Consider the following 18,005-nt stretch of genomic DNA (forward strand, 5'->3'; position numbering starts at 1 on the left):
CGAACGGTTAGAGGACGATGCCTTTCCCATCAAACCACCCTCATGTCGAGGACTAAGAAAAACATGATCACTTTTATTGCCGGACTGAGTATCCAAATTTTGGTACTCTGCGGCAAACAATTTGCGTCTTGTGGGTGCTACATTGTGAAGAATCGGGGAGCTCACGGATTCACTTTCCGCTCTGGATGGCTCATACTCCCCACCCCTAAGACTCAGTGAATACTCTCACCAATAATTGGCACATGGCGACGACGTCGGAATTTGGCTCTATCTTCAGCTCTGTAACACCAAAAAGCATAGCGAGCTTATGATGTTTGGAAATGAACTTCGATAACAAATTAGTAGACTTAGCTTGTAAATGTCCTTCCAAATTTGTTCATGCGCATGAACCAAGTTGGTATTCGCATTCCAATGAACCAAATTTGTTAATTTAATTGATTTAACAACTCATCTTTTGCATAACTTATTTCTATATGGGCATGTTGATTAAATTGTTTTCACTACTCCTCTTTTGCATAACTTTTGTCTACATTGGCTTGTTGATTGAATTCATTTAACAACTCCTCTTTTGCATGAGTAACAATTCCATGCTACTTGGTATACCTCACCAATAATTCCTTGACAAATGGAAATAAATAAGTTTCTCAATGCAACAACAATTAAACACCAATTCAATACAACTAAACTTCACAAAATTGACATCCAATAATCATAGTACTAATTTAAGATTTTATTAGTGAGATCTTTTTATCTTATTCTATAAAATTATATATATATATATATATATAGGGGAACACTATGATGACACCATAGTTAAAATGACAACCTACACCATTATAAGCCATCCGATCTCTTAATTAGATGGATGAGATTGATTTGCAGGATTTGAAATCACGGTTAATTTGGACTGTAATTGAGAATTTCTCTCCCACTCCGCCATAACTTTGTCCCACCTTTCTCTCTTCCCTATTTTGCAATTAATCGGCGCTATCAATCCAGAAACCCTAGGAAGAAATCGTTGCTTTCCACTAGTTCTCTTCGCCTCCATCCTAGCATCGCAACAATCTAAGGAATAAGGAGTGTCGCTGCTGAACTCTGTCCAACCTTGCTCTCTCATCGTTTATGATTGCATCTGGTAAAGGGTGGTGAAGGGCGGCGTTGTTTGCTATTCATAGCTGCTCCTCCGACGCTTGATTCCTACTCCGACGCGACAGGTTGGGTAATTGTTGTGTATTCAATTTTTGATTTTGTATTGCTGTTGATTGTTGGGTAATTGCTAAATGCTGATTGTTGGGTAATTGATGTGTATTTATTTTTTGATTTGGTATTGTTGTTGATGGTTGGGTAATTGATGTGTATTTAATTTTATGAATAGTTATTTCCTTCTAATGGTTTGGAAATTGATGTGTATGCATTTTTTCAATTTGGTATTTCTCTTTATTCAATTATATGATCTATGTATGCACTTTTTTGATTCAGCTTATGCGTTAATTGCTTGACGAGGGTGTGGTGAATTGCTTGATTAAGCATTATGGATTGCTTTATCCACACTTAGGCAAAAAAAGGAGTGAATTGCATCACTATGCTTGACTAGTTGCTTATCAACGTAATACAACTTGCTTGCATGGAATCTCATTCCAAAAAACTAAAATGAATCGCTTGACTAGTGAGTGATAATTGCTTATGTTGTCCAATTTATGTTCTTTCTCATGTTTCGTAATTGCAATAGTTGTTAACGTATATGATGTGTTGGTGGTTGCACTATTATTCTCCTTGTTTTGCAGGATACAATGAAAGAAATGTGCCTACGAAAGAAGAAACAGATATTCTAAACAACAATGCCACTGCTGATAAGATTGATTCTCCTTGTAATGAGTTGTCGAAAAATTCAGTTGGGAATTGCAAATAACACTCCAACATATTTTTCGTATTGAAATGTAAATGTGGTAGGCTGTACCTGTTACCATGCCTCAGAGGTTTTGAATATTTTCATATCCGTTTAGTATGGTTTGTTTTTTGATTGCGTCGTGGTTGGGATGACTTTTGCGTTCTCGCGTGAGTGGATCAAGCTACATGGAAGATAACTGAACCGGATGGATCAGTTAGCAAATGTCGTTGCCACTTGATCAAGGCGATCTCGCTCTCGCCAGCCAACCAATGTAGTTTATATAACTCCAGATTTGCACTACTTTAACAGTAAAGCGGCAAGTTCGGGGTCGATCCCACAGAGAAGCGAGTGTATCGAGTGTGTGCGTAGTGAATAGGGTTCGGCTGCTACCACGCTTTAATTTTTGGAGTTTTAACTACTGAGTTTACACTAGGCACAAAGTAAACTATATACTGGATCAAGTCACTGATTACTACTGGATCAAGTAAACGTCAGGCTGAAAATAAGAACTCAATTAACTAAGCATGCTACGGAAAACATGAAACACCTTGCCACTCAACATGATTAAACACTTGGTCAAATATTAAAAAGTTGAACTGAACTTGAAAACAGTAAACACGACAACGAAAACCAAACAACTCGATTTTATACTAAAAACTCAGAATAGTACAGTGAACATGCGGAATGTAAAAAGATCGAAACTTTAGCTACAATGCAAGATTTAAACTAAGCTAACTCTTCGGAGAATAAAGCAAGTAAAATCGAGAGGTCCTCGGAGGGAAACTTGAGATAACACCGACAGATATCGAGAATTCTGTAGCGCTTCCTTCGGTCGCCCTTTCTAACTAAACATTTCTCTATCTAAATTATCTCTCGAACTGGGAAACTAAACTAAAACGTAAACTAAACTAAAGCGTCAACTAAAAAGTAAAGTAGAGATCCCCTATTATGGTAGCACATCCTCTAATTATACGCACTTCACACAATCTCCAGCTGGATAACGATCTTGGCAGAGGATATTCGCTCACGCTGTGAGCGAGCGACTCAGCGATTGCTACGTGCCTTCCTTCTAGAATGACGTCGCTTTTCAATAACAGATTCATGACTGAGCTCCGTCCTTGCGTCTCATGTATCAGCACGTGTCCCTCTTCTAGAACGTCGTCCTTGCTATCAGAATGATGCCCACCATCCAGCTAATTAGCCTCACGTGCCCTCCTTCTAGAATCCAGTGGTCCCCTCCTTAACTGCTTGATTACTCCCCTTGATCAACTCCCCGATTTTTGGCCTTTTTTGCCTGTTGCACTTGCTTGATTAGTTTGACCTTGTTGCCTTGGTCAAGCGGCATTCCTGGACAATGAACACTTGCTTTTGTGCGATAAATCGATCAAGTAGTGTACTTTTTACCCCTAAACCGATGCATGAAATAGGCCTTATCAAAGTGCTCACACTTAAACATACTTGTCCCCAAGTATAAAGAAAAAAAAAAGAAAAAGATAAGGCAAATTTCAGGCATGGTTTACTCATTTCAAGAATATAAAAGAAGACGAAAAGGGAAAACAGACTTAAAACAAAAACACATATTCACATAGATGCATTTGACCGAATAAACTTCCAACAATCATACCATAGGTCGAGGTCAATCCATTTGCCAGCAGCTTATGTTTCTTCTCTTTCGCGTATACTTGATCAAGGTGTTAGTTTGTCAAGATTGTTCAATTTAAAACAACTGTTGGATTCACTCAGTCACTCATTTCTCACCAGAGATGTTAGGACTGCTCACTCGGTATTGCCACAAGTTTAATACCTCGAATCAGACTGCACAAGATAGTTCCTTAAGGTCTTTGTTTCGGGCGTAATGGGGCTTAATGGAGTAATGTATTAGGGTTAGGTCCTAGGGGTTCTGAGTTAAAAATATAAACTGTAAAAGGAAAAACACATGAGTCAAGAGACTAAAGATTTTGAACAAACTTTGATGGACCAGTCAGAATTATTAATTCTGCCTCTAGATATTTCACTGGGTCAAGTCGCAACCCCTTTTGGCTTATTCTCTAACTTTCGACTTACTGGGTCAGGTTATAACTTTTTCCTGCCCTTCTTTTTCTCAAACTTTTCTCAACTCTTTTTCCCGACATATATTTTCCAACATTTTTTTATGTCTGACTTGATCAACCTGATTGACTAACTTGCTCAACCCGGCTGCCCTTTATTCCAATTTTCTATCATCCCCCTTTCCTTTGAAATTGATTCACCTCTCTGACCCCTTTTCCTCACGTGTTTGTAAAAATATAAGGATGTGGGTTTTGGTTTCAAAAGAACGGGTAAGAGTGTATATGACTCAACTTGGTTAACTAAATGGTGCCTTACTTGATGAGGCGGGTTCATGAAACGAAAGAAGAAAAGGCTCAAATGGTTAAGTCCTAATGCCTTTAGTCCTTACTACTTGTGCAATTTTCATCTAAATATTAAAAATTAGCCTCTCATAAAATTTTTCTTTGTAAAAATAGTAGAAAGTGTTCTACTTTGGCTTATAACTCACATATAGAGAGGCTTCACAGATGATTTTAAAATTGAGCATTTCCATCATACTTGCGTCGTTCAAACTGATCAAGTTTTAGCAATCAAGTCTCCTCATGTAAGTATATTGAGTCCTTTTTCTAACTCTTCCCAAAGCAATCAAGTCTTCCACTTATCCAATTTCATGCATACTGCCCTAATTATTACTAACAGATATTTGTATTTTCTTCAAAAAAAACTTGACACGTATGATTTTACTAGAACTAACCCTCCCCCCTCCCACTGCATATGAACTTGTCCTCGAGGGACTGGATGCAGTGGAAAAAGGGTTAGGCATAGGCAAACAAATCAAGGAAAACTTCTCACACTTAGACCAGGCACTGAGCTAAGTGTGAGATAGTGCCAATCAATCAAAACATGCTGATAAACAAAGAAAATAACAAAACACAAGGGTAGGCAGAAACAGGCGATTCATGCATAACCTTCTCACACTTAGACCCAACAAGGGTCTAACTGTAAGATCAAACAAAAATAACAAATTTTACACACAAATAAAAAAAACATAAATTGTTTGAAATTCAAATGAGTTCAGGAGGGAGGGTATACTAGCGCTGCTTGGAGGGTTGACCGGGAGATGCTGAGGGTGGCCTAGAGGACGATGGGCGTCGAGTTGGAGGAGAGCTTGTATAGGGAGGTGGTTTCCTAGCAAGGGTCTGTTGGCGGATAGCTTCCAGAATCCTAGCCTGAGCGACCAGCTGGGCATGTGAGTTCTCCACCAGCTGTGTTAGCATCTGCTCCAAGCGGAGCTTCCATTCGCGGTTAGCGCGTGCAGCCTCCTCTGGCTCTATCGTTGTTATGGGCACCATCTCCAGCCTTTGCCTTTGTTGCCTCTCAGGGCTCGCCGGGCGATCTGTTGGCCTCCTCCTTTCCTCCTGCCTGGCCACCTGCTGCTCCTTCTGCCTCCCCTGCCGAGCCTTTGAGTAGAAGCGAAGTTTCCCGCCACGTATTCGTTCAAGTACATGTATTCTTATAAAGAAATTTAGGTCAAACAATTCGGGCTTAAGATAACGGCTGGGAGCCTCTGCATCCTCCTGGAAAACCAGGGTCCAATTTCGCCTTAAGTAGGCTCCAAGCAGGTGGCAGACATTGAGGTGGAGGGCAGGGCGAGTGGCAATCTGATTGTTCGAGTAAGCAAGCCAGAAGCCGAGGTGCACCTTCCTCTGCTCCCTCATGCTCCACATAAAGTAGAGCTCGGCCAAGGTAATGATAGCCATTGTATTGGCTTGACCGAGGAGGTTGCACCCGAGGTAGACTTGGGCGAGGCGGAGGGCTGGATCAGCAATATGGGTTCCTTTGGACTCAGAGGCTTTGAAGTCTGGGGCACATCCGTTGCACAAGGCCTGCCAGACGGCCTGCTGATCAAAATCCGGCTTCCTCTGAGGAAGGCCAATGTCGCGCCCGAACCACTCTCCACTGGCGACCTGGGCCTCTGTGTAGAGCCCCATCCTCACAGAAAACTCGTTTAGGCTTATATTCTGGGCACGGCCGAACACCCTAAAGGAGACGCTCCTGGCCTCCAAGTTTGCATTCCGGTGAACCGGAAGGATGTGAAAAATTCCTTGGCCAAGGCCTCCGGCACGAAGGACTCCTCAATCTCCAGCAGCCAGTCAAAACCAATGCCAGTAATGTACTGGGTGAACCTTTCCTCAACCCGGATAGTCGCTAGGGCTGGCTGGTGGAGTTTCTTACCGGCCTTCAGCCGCTTCTGTGCTGTCACCCTCTGGTGGACCTCCTCCTGCCACTTGGGGTTATCAAATTCCAGCATCCGCTGGAGGAGGTCCGTGGTCAATACCACAGTGGGCTTGGAATAGTCGGTGGTGGGGGGTGTTGCATGCATTCCTTGTTGCATGCGGGATGTTCGGGCCAATCGAAGCTCTCCTGCTTCAGTTTCACTGCCCTCATCCCCTTCTTGTGGGGCAGTAGGTTGGTCCGCGTCAGCAATCACGATGCCCTGGGCAGTAGGGCGCATTCTCTACGGAGGAGGAAGAACACTCTTCCCCTTCCTCTTTCTCTCGGCTCTTACTAGGCTGTCCTCAACATCCTCTCTCTCCTCACCGGCCTCACCGGCCCCCTGGTTCTCCGTCTCCTCCGCGTCCCTCATCAGATTTGCCCTCCTGGCCTCTATCTCATCTATCATTCGCTGCATGTTTCTCCGCCGCGTCCGGCGGCGCAGCGACTGCTCTTCCCCCTCCTCCGGCTCATTCTCCACCACTTGGTGGAAATCCCAGTTGGCCTCCCTCAATTGCAGTAGGATGTCGCTGGGAGGCAGCTGAAGGTCCTCCGTGGAGTCATCGTCTATGGTCATAACCTCTATCGGTTGTGACGGCCATTGGAGGGGAGAGGTAGAACTCCCGTCACTCGGTGGTGACGGGTCGGTTGGAGCAGATGTGCCTTCTGCATGTGGCGGCGGCACGGATTCCGCTTCGTCGGCCGGAGTGGCGGCAGGCTGCGCCCCTCCTCTTCTTCGTCAGAGTCCCCACTGTACTGTACCAGTGGGAACGTGGATGCAGGTTCAGGTGCTTGTGTTTGGGAGGAAGATGGAGGGGTTTGGGGAGGATTTTGGGGTGCGGAGGTTGTAGCGGGGTTCCTCGACCGGGAAATTCCAAGTCGGGCCTTAAGGTTGGCGTATACCGTCGCGGTATCCATCTCGGAGGGCATACTCTGGAGGATTCTATCTAGGCGTCGTAGGGCCTCTTCATCCACTTCAGGCAGTGGAGCGGTGACGCTTGTTTGTGGTGGGAGAACGGTGGTTGTTGGTGTAGAAGGGCTGACAGATCTCCGGTCACCACTATCGGTGCCGACATCAAAAGAAGATGATGAAGTGCTAAGTTGAGTGATCTGTATTTACTGGTAATGGTGATCTGAGAAGTTTGATAATTTGGGCAAAGGTTTTGATTCTTTGGAGAAATCGGATGAAAGTAAATGTAAAGTACTGTAGGCGGTTTAGATAAAAGTCTTATACGGATCTGGAAACTGCCTTTTATACTGATATCCCGGCTGTTGAGATCCCTGCGACTCCCCACGTACAAGCGCGCCTTTTTAGAGTGCCAGCTGGCTTAGCTTCTCCGATACTCCTCTTCTCTCCAGTACCATTTTGTCCAATGCAGCAGTTAGTTCTTTCTTTTCAATGATTGCGCACGTCCTATCATCACCTGCCCTGATCAATTCAATCACTGTACCCATAAATTATATTCAAATTCAATCTGATCAAGTGGTCAATTAATTCCAGATGACAACTCAAATAGTACCACTTGATCAGTTTCTTCCTTCCTTTCAGCTTTTATTTTCCTAAATTTAAAACCTAACATATGAAAAATATTTGCACTAATTACTAAGGACTTTACCGGGTTGCCCTAGGACGTCACTTGATCAGTATAATAGATTAAGAAACTGTCGCTTGATCAAGCAGACTACCCGTGAGTACCCGACCACTCCTTTTACCTGCTTACTAGCGAGAGTTAGGCATGAGTAGTGGAATTTCGTCCACCACAAATGCCTCCATTCCTTGGTTGGCTTGATCAATTCCTTCCACTTGGTTGATCCACTGACATTCAGATGTTGACTTGATCAGATAGAGATGCTCCTCGGGGAAAGCATCAGAGATGGCTTCCTCGTCGTCTTCTTGCAAGATTTTGCTTAAATGGTCAGCCACTCTGTTCTCACATCCCTTTTTATCCACTGCCTCCCAGTCGAATTCTTGCAAGAGGAGGACCCATCTAATCAGTCGCGACTTCGATTCCTTCTTTGCTAGTAGGTATTTAATGGCCGCATGGTCAGTATACACTATCACCTTCGAGCCTAGCAGATAAGACCTGAATTTTTCGAAGGCGTAGACCATCGATAACATCTCATTCGCAGTCATGTCGTAATCCTTCTGTGCTTGATTTAGAGTTTTGGAAGCATAGAAGATTACATAAGTCTTTCCTTCGATTTTCTGACCTAATACTGCCCCCACAGCATAGTCGCTAGCATCGTACATCACCTCAAAGGGGTGAGTCCAGTCGGGGGCACGTATAATTGGAGAGCTTATCAACCTGTCCTTCAGTAGTTGGAATGCGGCCTTGCAATCATCGAAGAATTCAAACTCCACCTCATTCTTGAGTAGCCTCGTCAGGGGCTGGGCTATCTTTGCGAAATCCTTGATTAATCTTCTATAAAACCCAACATGGCCTAAAAAGGCTCTGATCTCCTTCTGGTTGGTGGGATACGAGAGTTTGGCAATAACCGCTACCTTTGCCTTGTCGACTTCTATTCCCCTACTCGATACCACATGCCCTAGGACGATTCCTTCAGTAACCATAAAATGACATTTCTCAAAATTCAAAACCAAGTCCTTTTTGGCGGTATGTCTCCTCCAATCGGATATGATGCATACACAAGTCTGGGTTGATGCCCACCAGATCTGTCAGTTTCCAACCGATAGCCTTCTGATTCTTTCTTAATACCTCAAGCAATCTATCTTCCTACCCCTGGGTCAACTAATTGTTCTTCGTTTCTTCCTCTCCCAGGTAGGCGTACTTAAGATGTGCTGGAAGTGGCTTCAATTCCTTCGCGGGCTTTGGCTCTTCAGTAGGCAGAGGATTTTTTGCCGCTTCTCTCTCCAGTAGCTTTCCTTGATCAAGCCGCTTCTCTAGGCTAGACACTTGAGCCTTCCCACTTGACCCAGCTGGTCGTGGGCGCCCACAAAAATCCATCATCGCCTTCGCGATGGCTTGGTCGTCCATTTCTCCGACATTCATGGTCTCATACCACTCTGCAACTTCTGTCTCGATTTCTTCATCAACAGCGGAATCAGTGAACTGCCTCTTCAAGAACTCTTCCTCCAAGTACTCCTGTACTAAGGGCTCAGTCACATCTGCGGAGTACACGTTCTTGCTGTCGGCTGGCCTCTTCATGGCTTCATCGATATTGAACGTGAATTGCTCTCCATTGAAGTCCAAGCTGATCGTCCCATTACGGACGTCTATTATGGTGCTGGCTGAAAACAGGAACGACCTTCCCAGTAGGACTCTACTCGATTCCCTTGCTGCTGGCTCCGCCATTTTGATTACAAAAAATTAGCTGGGTACAGAAAGTTATTCACCTTCACAATCACGTCTTCCAGAATTCCCTCCGGGTGAATACACGATCTGTCGGTCAATTGGATCATGATGTCACTGTCGACGAGCTTGGCCGCTCCCAGCTTCCTATAGATGGAGTATGGTAGAACGTTGATAGACGCCCCAAATCGCACATCGCGTGCTCCACTTGAATTTCCCCAATCGAAATTGGGAGCGTGAACATTCCCGGATCAGTCTTCTTGGAGGGGAGGTCTCTTCTCTAGATCACGACAGAGACATTCTCCTCTGTAATAAGTCTCCCTTCTTCGTTAATTTTTCCCACTAGGTAGTCCTTAACGAATTTACTGATCGCGGGCATCTTTAAGGCCGTCAAGAGCAGCACCTTCACTTCCACTTCCTAGAACATATTAGCCACGTCAATCGTGGAGTCTCTTTTCCTTGTCACCATTCCTCGGTACGGATATGGCTTTACTTTTTCTGCTTCTTCTCCTTGATCCATCCCCCTGGATTCTCCTTCCTCTTCACGGCTTGGTCTAGACATTGATGCTGGAGACATCACAGGTGGGCTAGGGCTTTGATAGACTTTCCCTGATCTTAGGGACACTTCGCTGATGTTTTCACGACCAGGTGGCTGCACAGTAGCAGGGATTTTTCCCTCATTTTCCCTCAGCTCTCCCAGCGACATCGCAACTTGAGAAAGTTGCTTTGTAAGCATATCCAACGCCGCCCGCTGCTATTTCTGGGCCTCCTGGATTTCCCTCATTCCATCATTTGGTTGGTGCGGGACCATCATATCTCCTGGTCCGTCGTTGGGGTGCCGATTATAACGTTGATTCAGCGGCCCCCTGCGTGGTTGGGCTGTGAGTAGTCGGATTGTTCGTACTGCTCTTGCTGGTATTGCGGCTGGGTGTGTTGTTGGTTGCCTCTCTGGTGTGGCGGGACATAACTCACCATCTGGTTGCTTGGTTGCCCGGTTCCCTTCCCTGATTACTTGACTGGGGACCCTGTTGTCTGTACCCCCAATTTCCTTCATTTTGTCGGCTTGACCAGTTTGGCTGTCCTCTACTGGACCAGTTCCCTTGAGGTCCACCTGACCAATTGCCTTGACCTCCCTGCATTCTGTTTCCTCCGTTGCTGGATCTTTCTGGGTTCCGAGCGGGCTAGTTTGGCTACCCTTCAAAGGGTTGTATCTGCTGTGTCGACGGTTGAGGTGGATGGCTTTGATTCTGATCAGTCCACCTAAAGTTGGGGTGGTCTCTCCACGGGGCGTCTCTTTGCTTTCCCTGGATCCAGTTGCCATTTGCATTCCAGTGACCGACGACATTCACTTGGGGTTGCGGCTCCGCCTCAGGGGGAAACTCGCAATAGTAATAGTGATGTTCTTCTTTCGGCGGTGGTGGCGGCGCATATTGCTTTTCCTTTGGTGCGGGTGGCTGAGGCGCTCTAGACTTCTCGACTGCCTCTAGCAGCTTCTTTTCTATTTGCTCGAAACGAGCTTCCAACTTCTCATCGCTGCGCGCTTCAGCTGCGTGCACTGCACCTCTCCTGTACTGGCCACGGGATGTCTCGTACGACCGCTTGGCTTCGATCAACCTCTCCAGGATGTTTTTGGCTTGGCTGAATGGGGTTTTTGAGAAATCTCCCTGAGCTGCTAGGTTAAGATTGTTCTTGCTATCCACTATGAGTCCGCCGTAGAAAATTGAGAAGATCTCCCGCTTTCCCAGCTTGTGGTTGGGGCATGCTTGAAGCAGCCCTTGGAATCTATCCCAGTATTGACCGAGAGGCTCATCGTACTCCTGTCTGGCTTCTCTAATCTCCTGCTTAAGGGCACTCGTCTTCGACGCTGGGAAGAAGCGATCTAACAATATCTTCCGGAACTCAGCCCAGGTTCTGATGGATCCTTCTGGCAACCTTGACAGCCAAACTCCCTCATCGCCCTTCAAGACGAAGGGGATAGCCTTCAGCCTACAATCTTCAGAGGTTGATCCGGCCGGCACGGGTTGGATATCGCAATATCTGCAGAATTCCTCCAGGAAGGTGTAAGGACACTCCTTCGAGAGGCCATAGAAATAGGACAAAACGACCAGTACTCCTGATTTGATCACGATGGTCTGCATCCCAGGAGTGATGGCGATGGCATGGGTGGGCTCCTTTTCATCATGAGCGTGCACAAAACCAATTCTTGAGTCGTTATCGACGAGGGCAATCTCTGCTTTTGCTTGTTCAAGTGGTGGTGGTTGGGGTGGTGCGTTCTGTTCTCCTTCTTCTTCGATGGTTAGTTGATCAGCAGCCGCTGCTGCTGCTAATGCGGCTCTGTATCGCGTGGTAACAACACCGGCTTCCTGGACTCTCCAATGAGTGTTAGTATCTCTGTATACGAAAGGATGATTCCAATGTCCACCGCGTTGGTACCGTCTCATGAACATAAAGAAAAACAAATGAGAAAAGAAAGAAAACAAAACTATTTACACCTATGCGCTACACACAAACATAAAATAACACCATGCTTCCCCGGCAAAGGCGCCATTTTTGGTTAGGATGACTTTGGCGTTCTCGCGTGAGTGGATCAAGCTATATGGAAGATAACTGAACCGAATGGATCAGTTAGCAAATGTCGTTGCCACTTGATCAAGGCGATCTCGCTCTCGCCAGCCAACCAATGTAATTTATATAACTCCAAATTTGCACTACTTTAACAGTAAAGAGGCAAGTTCGGAGTCGATCCCACAGAGAAGCGAGTGTATCGAGTGTGTGCGTAGTGAATAGGGTTCGGCTGGTACCATGCTTTAATTTTGGGAGTTTTAACTACTGAGTTTACACTAGGCACAAAGTAAACTATCTACTGGATCAAGTCACTGATTACTACTAAATCAAATAAACGTCAGGCTGAAAATAAGAACTCAACTAACTAAGCATGCTACGGAAAACATGAAACACCTTGCCACTCCACATGATTAAACACTTGGTCAAAGATTAAAAAGCTGAACTGAACTTGAAAACAGTAAACACGAGAACGAAAACCAAACAACTCGATTTTATACTAAAAACTCAGAACAGTACAGGGAATATGCGGAATGTAAAAAGATCAAAACTTTAGCTACAATGCGAAATTTAAACTAAGCTAACTATTCGGAGAATAAAGCAAGTAAAACCGAGAGGTCCTCGGCGGGAAACTTGAGATAACACCGACAGATATCGAGAATTCTGTAGTGCTTCCTTCGGTCGCCCTTTCTAACTAAACATTTCTCTACCTAAATTGTCTCTCGAACTGGGAAACTAAACTAAAACGTAAACTAAACTAAAACGTCAACTAAAAAGTAAAGTAGCGATCCCCTATTATTGTGGCACATCCGCTATTTATAGGCACTTCACACAATCTCCAACTGAATAACGATCTTGGCAGAGGATATTCGCTCACACTGTGAGCGAGCGACTCAGCGATTGCTACGTGCCTTCCTTCTAGAATGACGTCGCTTTTCAATAAAAGATTCATGACTGAGCTCCGTCCTTGCGTCTCATGTATCAGCACGTGTCCCTCTTCTAGAACGTCGTCCTTGCTATCAGAATGATGCCCACCATCCAGCTCATTAGCCTCATTTGTCCTCCTTCTAGAATCCATTGGTCCTCTCCTTAACTGCTTGATTACTCCCCTTGATCAACTCCCTGATTTTTGACCTTTTTTGCCTGTTGTACTTGCTTAATCAGTTTGGCCTTGTTGCCTTGATCAAGCGGCATTCCTACACAATTAACACTTGCTTTTACGCGATAAACCGATCAAGTAGCGTATTTTTTACCCCTAAACCGATGAATGAAATAGGCCTTATCATGGGGCAATGTATATTTGATTGCTTAATTAATGGAAAATTGCTTGACGGTTTGGGGTGAATTGCTTGATTAAACATTATGGATTGTTTTATCTACACTTAGGCAAAAAATAGTAGTGAATTGCTTCACTACATTTGATTAATTGCTTGTCTACATAATACAGATTGCTTGCCTTGAATCTAATTCCAAAAACAAAAATCAACTGCAAATATTATCCGAAATCAATCACAAATCAATTTGCAATATGGTAAAAAACACATATAACCAAGTACAAATTTCCATGACATATGTGATACATTAGTATTTTAAGAGCACTACTATTGCATAAGGAAACAATGAATATGATAGCAGTAAAAACAATGTAACCAAGCAATCTAGTATCAAAAATCAATATTTAGATAACAAAGTAATTCCCCTAAAATGTTAACAAAAACTGTGATATGCAATTCTTGAATAAGAGGTAAGCAATAAAACAATTGTAAACAAGCAATCTTGCTATTCTTTTTCATCCACCCACTTGCCATTCTTGGAGTCGTGATGGCCCAATTCCCGCAGTTCCTACACCTATGCAATGGTTTGTTTTTCAATTTAATAGCCTTCTATTTTGGCGACACCAAACGGCTGGAAATTTCATGTGTTGAAACCAGAAGCACGAGCATAAGCGTCGTAGAAAGCAATTCCGTTGTCTACGGGTTTGAATTTCTGAGCAACTAATGGTTTGAGATTGCCGGGACAATCAGGCACACAAGCAACTGTATAGCATACGAAATAAATAACAATTGATTAATTATGAAACGAAAAGGGCATTGAAAGAGCAGGTTTGCGTAGGTGTCGTTCAAGCAAGGATGTATCCTACTGGTCAGGATGAAACAATCCCCTGCTAAGCCTAAACCTGGTATCAATAAATCCTCAACCCTCTTCTACTGGGTAGTATAGTGAAGGTAGGGGTCGAATCCCACAGAGATGAATGCGTTTTTGGAATTGTGGTGATATTCTGGAAAGGTTTGGTTAGCTACCACGCTTGGGTTGAGTCTCTACCTAGGCAAGGAATTGAAGGTTGTATCCTACTGGCTAGGAGGTGTGAGAGGATTCTGATATGCAGCTGTGTACGTGGACATGTTGAAACAGAAAATATTCGAAGAGTACTAGGTTTCTATTTTGGGCTAAACAGAATATCAGAAGGTAGTGGTAGTTGTGGTGACTAGGCTGACAGGTCTGAAAGGTAAGGACAAAAGTAAAAAGTTGTCAAAAAGCAAAAGTGGTCCCAAACTTGGATGGAGATGTCTTCTTCAACGTGAATCGAATCAGACCAGCAAAACCAGATTCATCACCACAAAAACACAGATTAATAACTCATGAACACATATCTACAATCAAAGATTCCAAATCGAAAATCAAACATCGAAACTGAAATTCCGCCTACTGATCAGCATGGAAGAAAACAGGAAACACATAACTACACCTTGCATGAAACAAACTGTGACATCCATGACCCAAAACATGAATAGTTTGCATATTTTCATATTTTATTTGCACATTATATTGTCATCTGAATAATAAATACTCCCTCCGTCCCGCACTACTCGCACCTTTCCTTTTGGGCACGGAGATTAAGTGATAGACAAAGTCAATAATTACGGCTGTAGGTATAAATTATTACTAAAAATGGAAAGAGTGCAAATAACTTGGGACGCCCAGAAAGGAAATAAGTGCAAGTAGTGCGGGACAGAGGGAGTATATTAAACGGATATCATTGAAGTTTATATTTATAAATTCTAGCAATTCAATATATGCATATATAATTAGGATTTTTTTAATATAAAAGTAACAAAGTTATACAACAAAAAAATTATATGTTGTTTTCAATATTAAATAGTGATTTCAAGAATGAATGTATAATATCGTGTGTCTGTGCATGATATTAAATATATACCTACTTGTACATAAGTATGTGTATGTATGTGTGTTTGCTGATTTAAAGTCAGTATAACATAATGTGTAAAGAAAGAAGGAATCGAAGTTGTTGGGAAAATAAGTTAAACATTTATACACCTTGCTTTGGAATTCAATAGCATGTATATCTAATGGAGAGGATATAAGGGTGTTATAAAAATATATTATTATTATTATTAATGAATGGATAATTTAAAACTACAGCATGATAATTTCCATGCAATGACATTATACTAAATAGTTGTGCAACGAATACGTGTTAAATTAAAATAGTTAAGTGTCATTCTGATAAATATTTTGGAAAAAGATAATAGAAGCTTTTCACACTAAGTCGGTTGACTTTTTACTCCAATTGATGGCCGTACTTTGTGAATAAACGATACGTTGCGAAAGGAATCAGGGGGATACATTAAAAGTATAGAGAGAGAGAGATAAAGAGTGAGCAAAAAAATAAATTACGAAGAGAGAGAGAGTGAGTTCTACCGGAGGAACATTAATTTGGATTAAAGATTGTAGATGAAGTTTTAAGGAATCAAGGAATCCGATTAGATCATCCGTAGTAATCAGGTGTGTATAAATCACACTTTTAGTTTTACATGTGTTTTGTGGTTGATTGTTCTATTGTTGAATTGGAGTGAATTATTGGATTATATGTTGTGAAATTGATATGATTATGAATTATTTGATTTTGATGGTCGAATATGATAATATTTGATTGCTAAAATGGACATGTTTGTTTAGATATATTGGATAATTTGATGGAGTATGATATGGATATGTTATTGGTGCAAAGGATATGTTTATGATACCGAATATGTGAATCATTAGATTAAAGAGAATCTATGACAGCCTTGTACTGAATCTGAAAATTTTGAGGGACCTATGAGTCCAATTACAGAGAGGCCTTCAGGTTACATACAGAGGACCTATGAGTCCAATTACAGAGGGACCTTCGGGTCAAATACAGAGGGACCTATGAGTCCAATTACAGAGAGACCTTCGGGTCATAGAGGAATCCCGGGCAGATACCAGGCTTGACTGTTACAGAATAATAAACTGAATAGAGTGGCATATGCATATGAATATGAAATGGTTTGTTTTTAAGTTATGTTATATATTGTTTCTGATTATATGTATTGATAAAAGAATATGTTTGATGTTTTGTATCATGTGAGATTAAAGGTGGAAATTTATATATACTGAGTTGTGGCTCATATAAACCACTAAATTTTTCAGGAATAAGATAGCAGTAAAGTTTTGACTGACGTGGGTCATAGGAACTCCACGTGTTATCAGGTTCGGCGGCTGACGCATATTGGCAACCTCCTCCTCATCAATTTGCATGTAGATAAATGTAAAGTATATAGAGTGGTGAGAGGGTTCCGCTACTGTGTAGAATGTTTTTAAATATGTACTTGATAAATGTTGAATTTAAAATTATATAATATGTGTATTGATTACTTTTATGATAAGGGATTTATTTATAGTAAGTGCATGCGTCAGAGGGGTTGAGGTGTGACAGTTTAGGTGGTATCAGAGCAGGGATAAGGATCCCGCTGGGACATTGCATCCATGCATTGCATATGATACGTATTGGTTATAAGTTGCATTTGCATTTGAATTATCAAGAACATGGATATTCCTGAACATATGTCGTCGAGGAGAGAAGGGTCAGCCGCCCCGCATAATTCATTAACTGCAGAAGCATCTCATACACATGTTGCATCATCTGGGGATAGCCAGCCAATACATAGAGATGTTGAACAAGAAGTACAGGGGCTAGAAATGAGACCAATGGGTAGAAATTTTAAAGAACTACGAAAGATGGGAGCCGTTGACTTTGTTGGGACTACTGATCCTGCCGAGGCTGAGATATGGTTGAAGAGGACAGAGCGCGTGTTTAAACAGATGGGTTGCATTGCAGAAGAACGTTTTGATTACGCAGTGTCTCTTCTTCAGGGCGATGCTTACTATTGGTGGGAGACTGTCCCACAAGCTATGATACATCCTCCAGTACTCAGTTGGGATGAATTTTTGAGAGAGTTTAGTGATAAGTATATGCCATCAGTGTATCGTGATGAGAAGCAAAGAGAGTTTTTGTCCCTTAAACAAGGATCTATGTCAGTTGCAGATTATGAAGTGAAGTTTACTCACCTTTCTCGTTATGCATCGGCATTGCTACCTACAGAACAAGATAAGTGCAGACGTTTTGAAGAAGGATTGATATATGAGATAAGAAGCAAAATCACACCTTCAGACCTTCGTACTTATAATGATCTACATGCAGTGGCTATACGAGCAGAGAGACTAGTGAAAGAAAGACATGTGTATATTCAAAGACAAAAGAGGGGACCACAAGAGTATAGGGGTGAATCAAGCTCGAGCATTTAAAAAAGGCCTAGTTCTTTTTCTTCGGCATCGAGTTTCAGTAGAGGAGGTCCATTGGGTCAAAGAGGTGGACGTGCACCACCTTTCAGTTATGAGTGGGAACGAGGATCTGGCATGACAGCACGTGCACGACCTTTATGCGTGCACTGTGGACGACCACATACAGGGGAATGTCGAACAATTACAGGAGGTTGTTTTCACTGCGGACAACAAGGACACTATTATAGGGAATGCCCACTTGGGTCTAATATAATTGCAAGTGGAAGAGCAGCGACGGAACCCACAGTACAGAATGTGCGACCTGCAGCATCGAGTGC

General features: G+C 42.9%; 1 protein-coding gene and 1 long non-coding RNA gene across 2 annotated transcripts; both read left to right on the forward strand.

Moving 5' to 3' along the window:
- The first annotated feature begins 827 nt into the window (after window positions 1-827).
- On the forward strand, window positions 828-1,963 carry LOC121747553. Its single transcript, XR_006039221.1, has 2 exons — window positions 828-1,214; window positions 1,785-1,963. It is a non-coding gene; the product is annotated as an uncharacterized LOC121747553 (long non-coding RNA).
- Window positions 1,964-16,932: 14,969 nt separating this feature from the next.
- LOC121749396 lies at window positions 16,933-17,691 on the forward strand. Its single transcript, XM_042143969.1, has one exon. The coding sequence runs from the start codon at window positions 16,933-16,935 to the stop codon at window positions 17,689-17,691; it is 759 nt and encodes a 252-aa protein (XP_041999903.1).
- Window positions 17,692-18,005: the final 314 nt, after the last annotated feature.

This window comes from Salvia splendens, chromosome 9, assembly GCF_004379255.2.
Source record: "Salvia splendens isolate huo1 chromosome 9, SspV2, whole genome shotgun sequence".
In the NCBI taxonomy this organism is placed as follows: Eukaryota; Viridiplantae; Streptophyta; class Magnoliopsida; order Lamiales; family Lamiaceae; genus Salvia; species Salvia splendens.

Coding starts and splice junctions, on each gene's coding strand:
- LOC121749396 (XM_042143969.1), top strand. CDS start 16,933: ATGGATATTCCTGAACATATGTCGTCGAGGAGAGAAGGGTCAGCCGCC.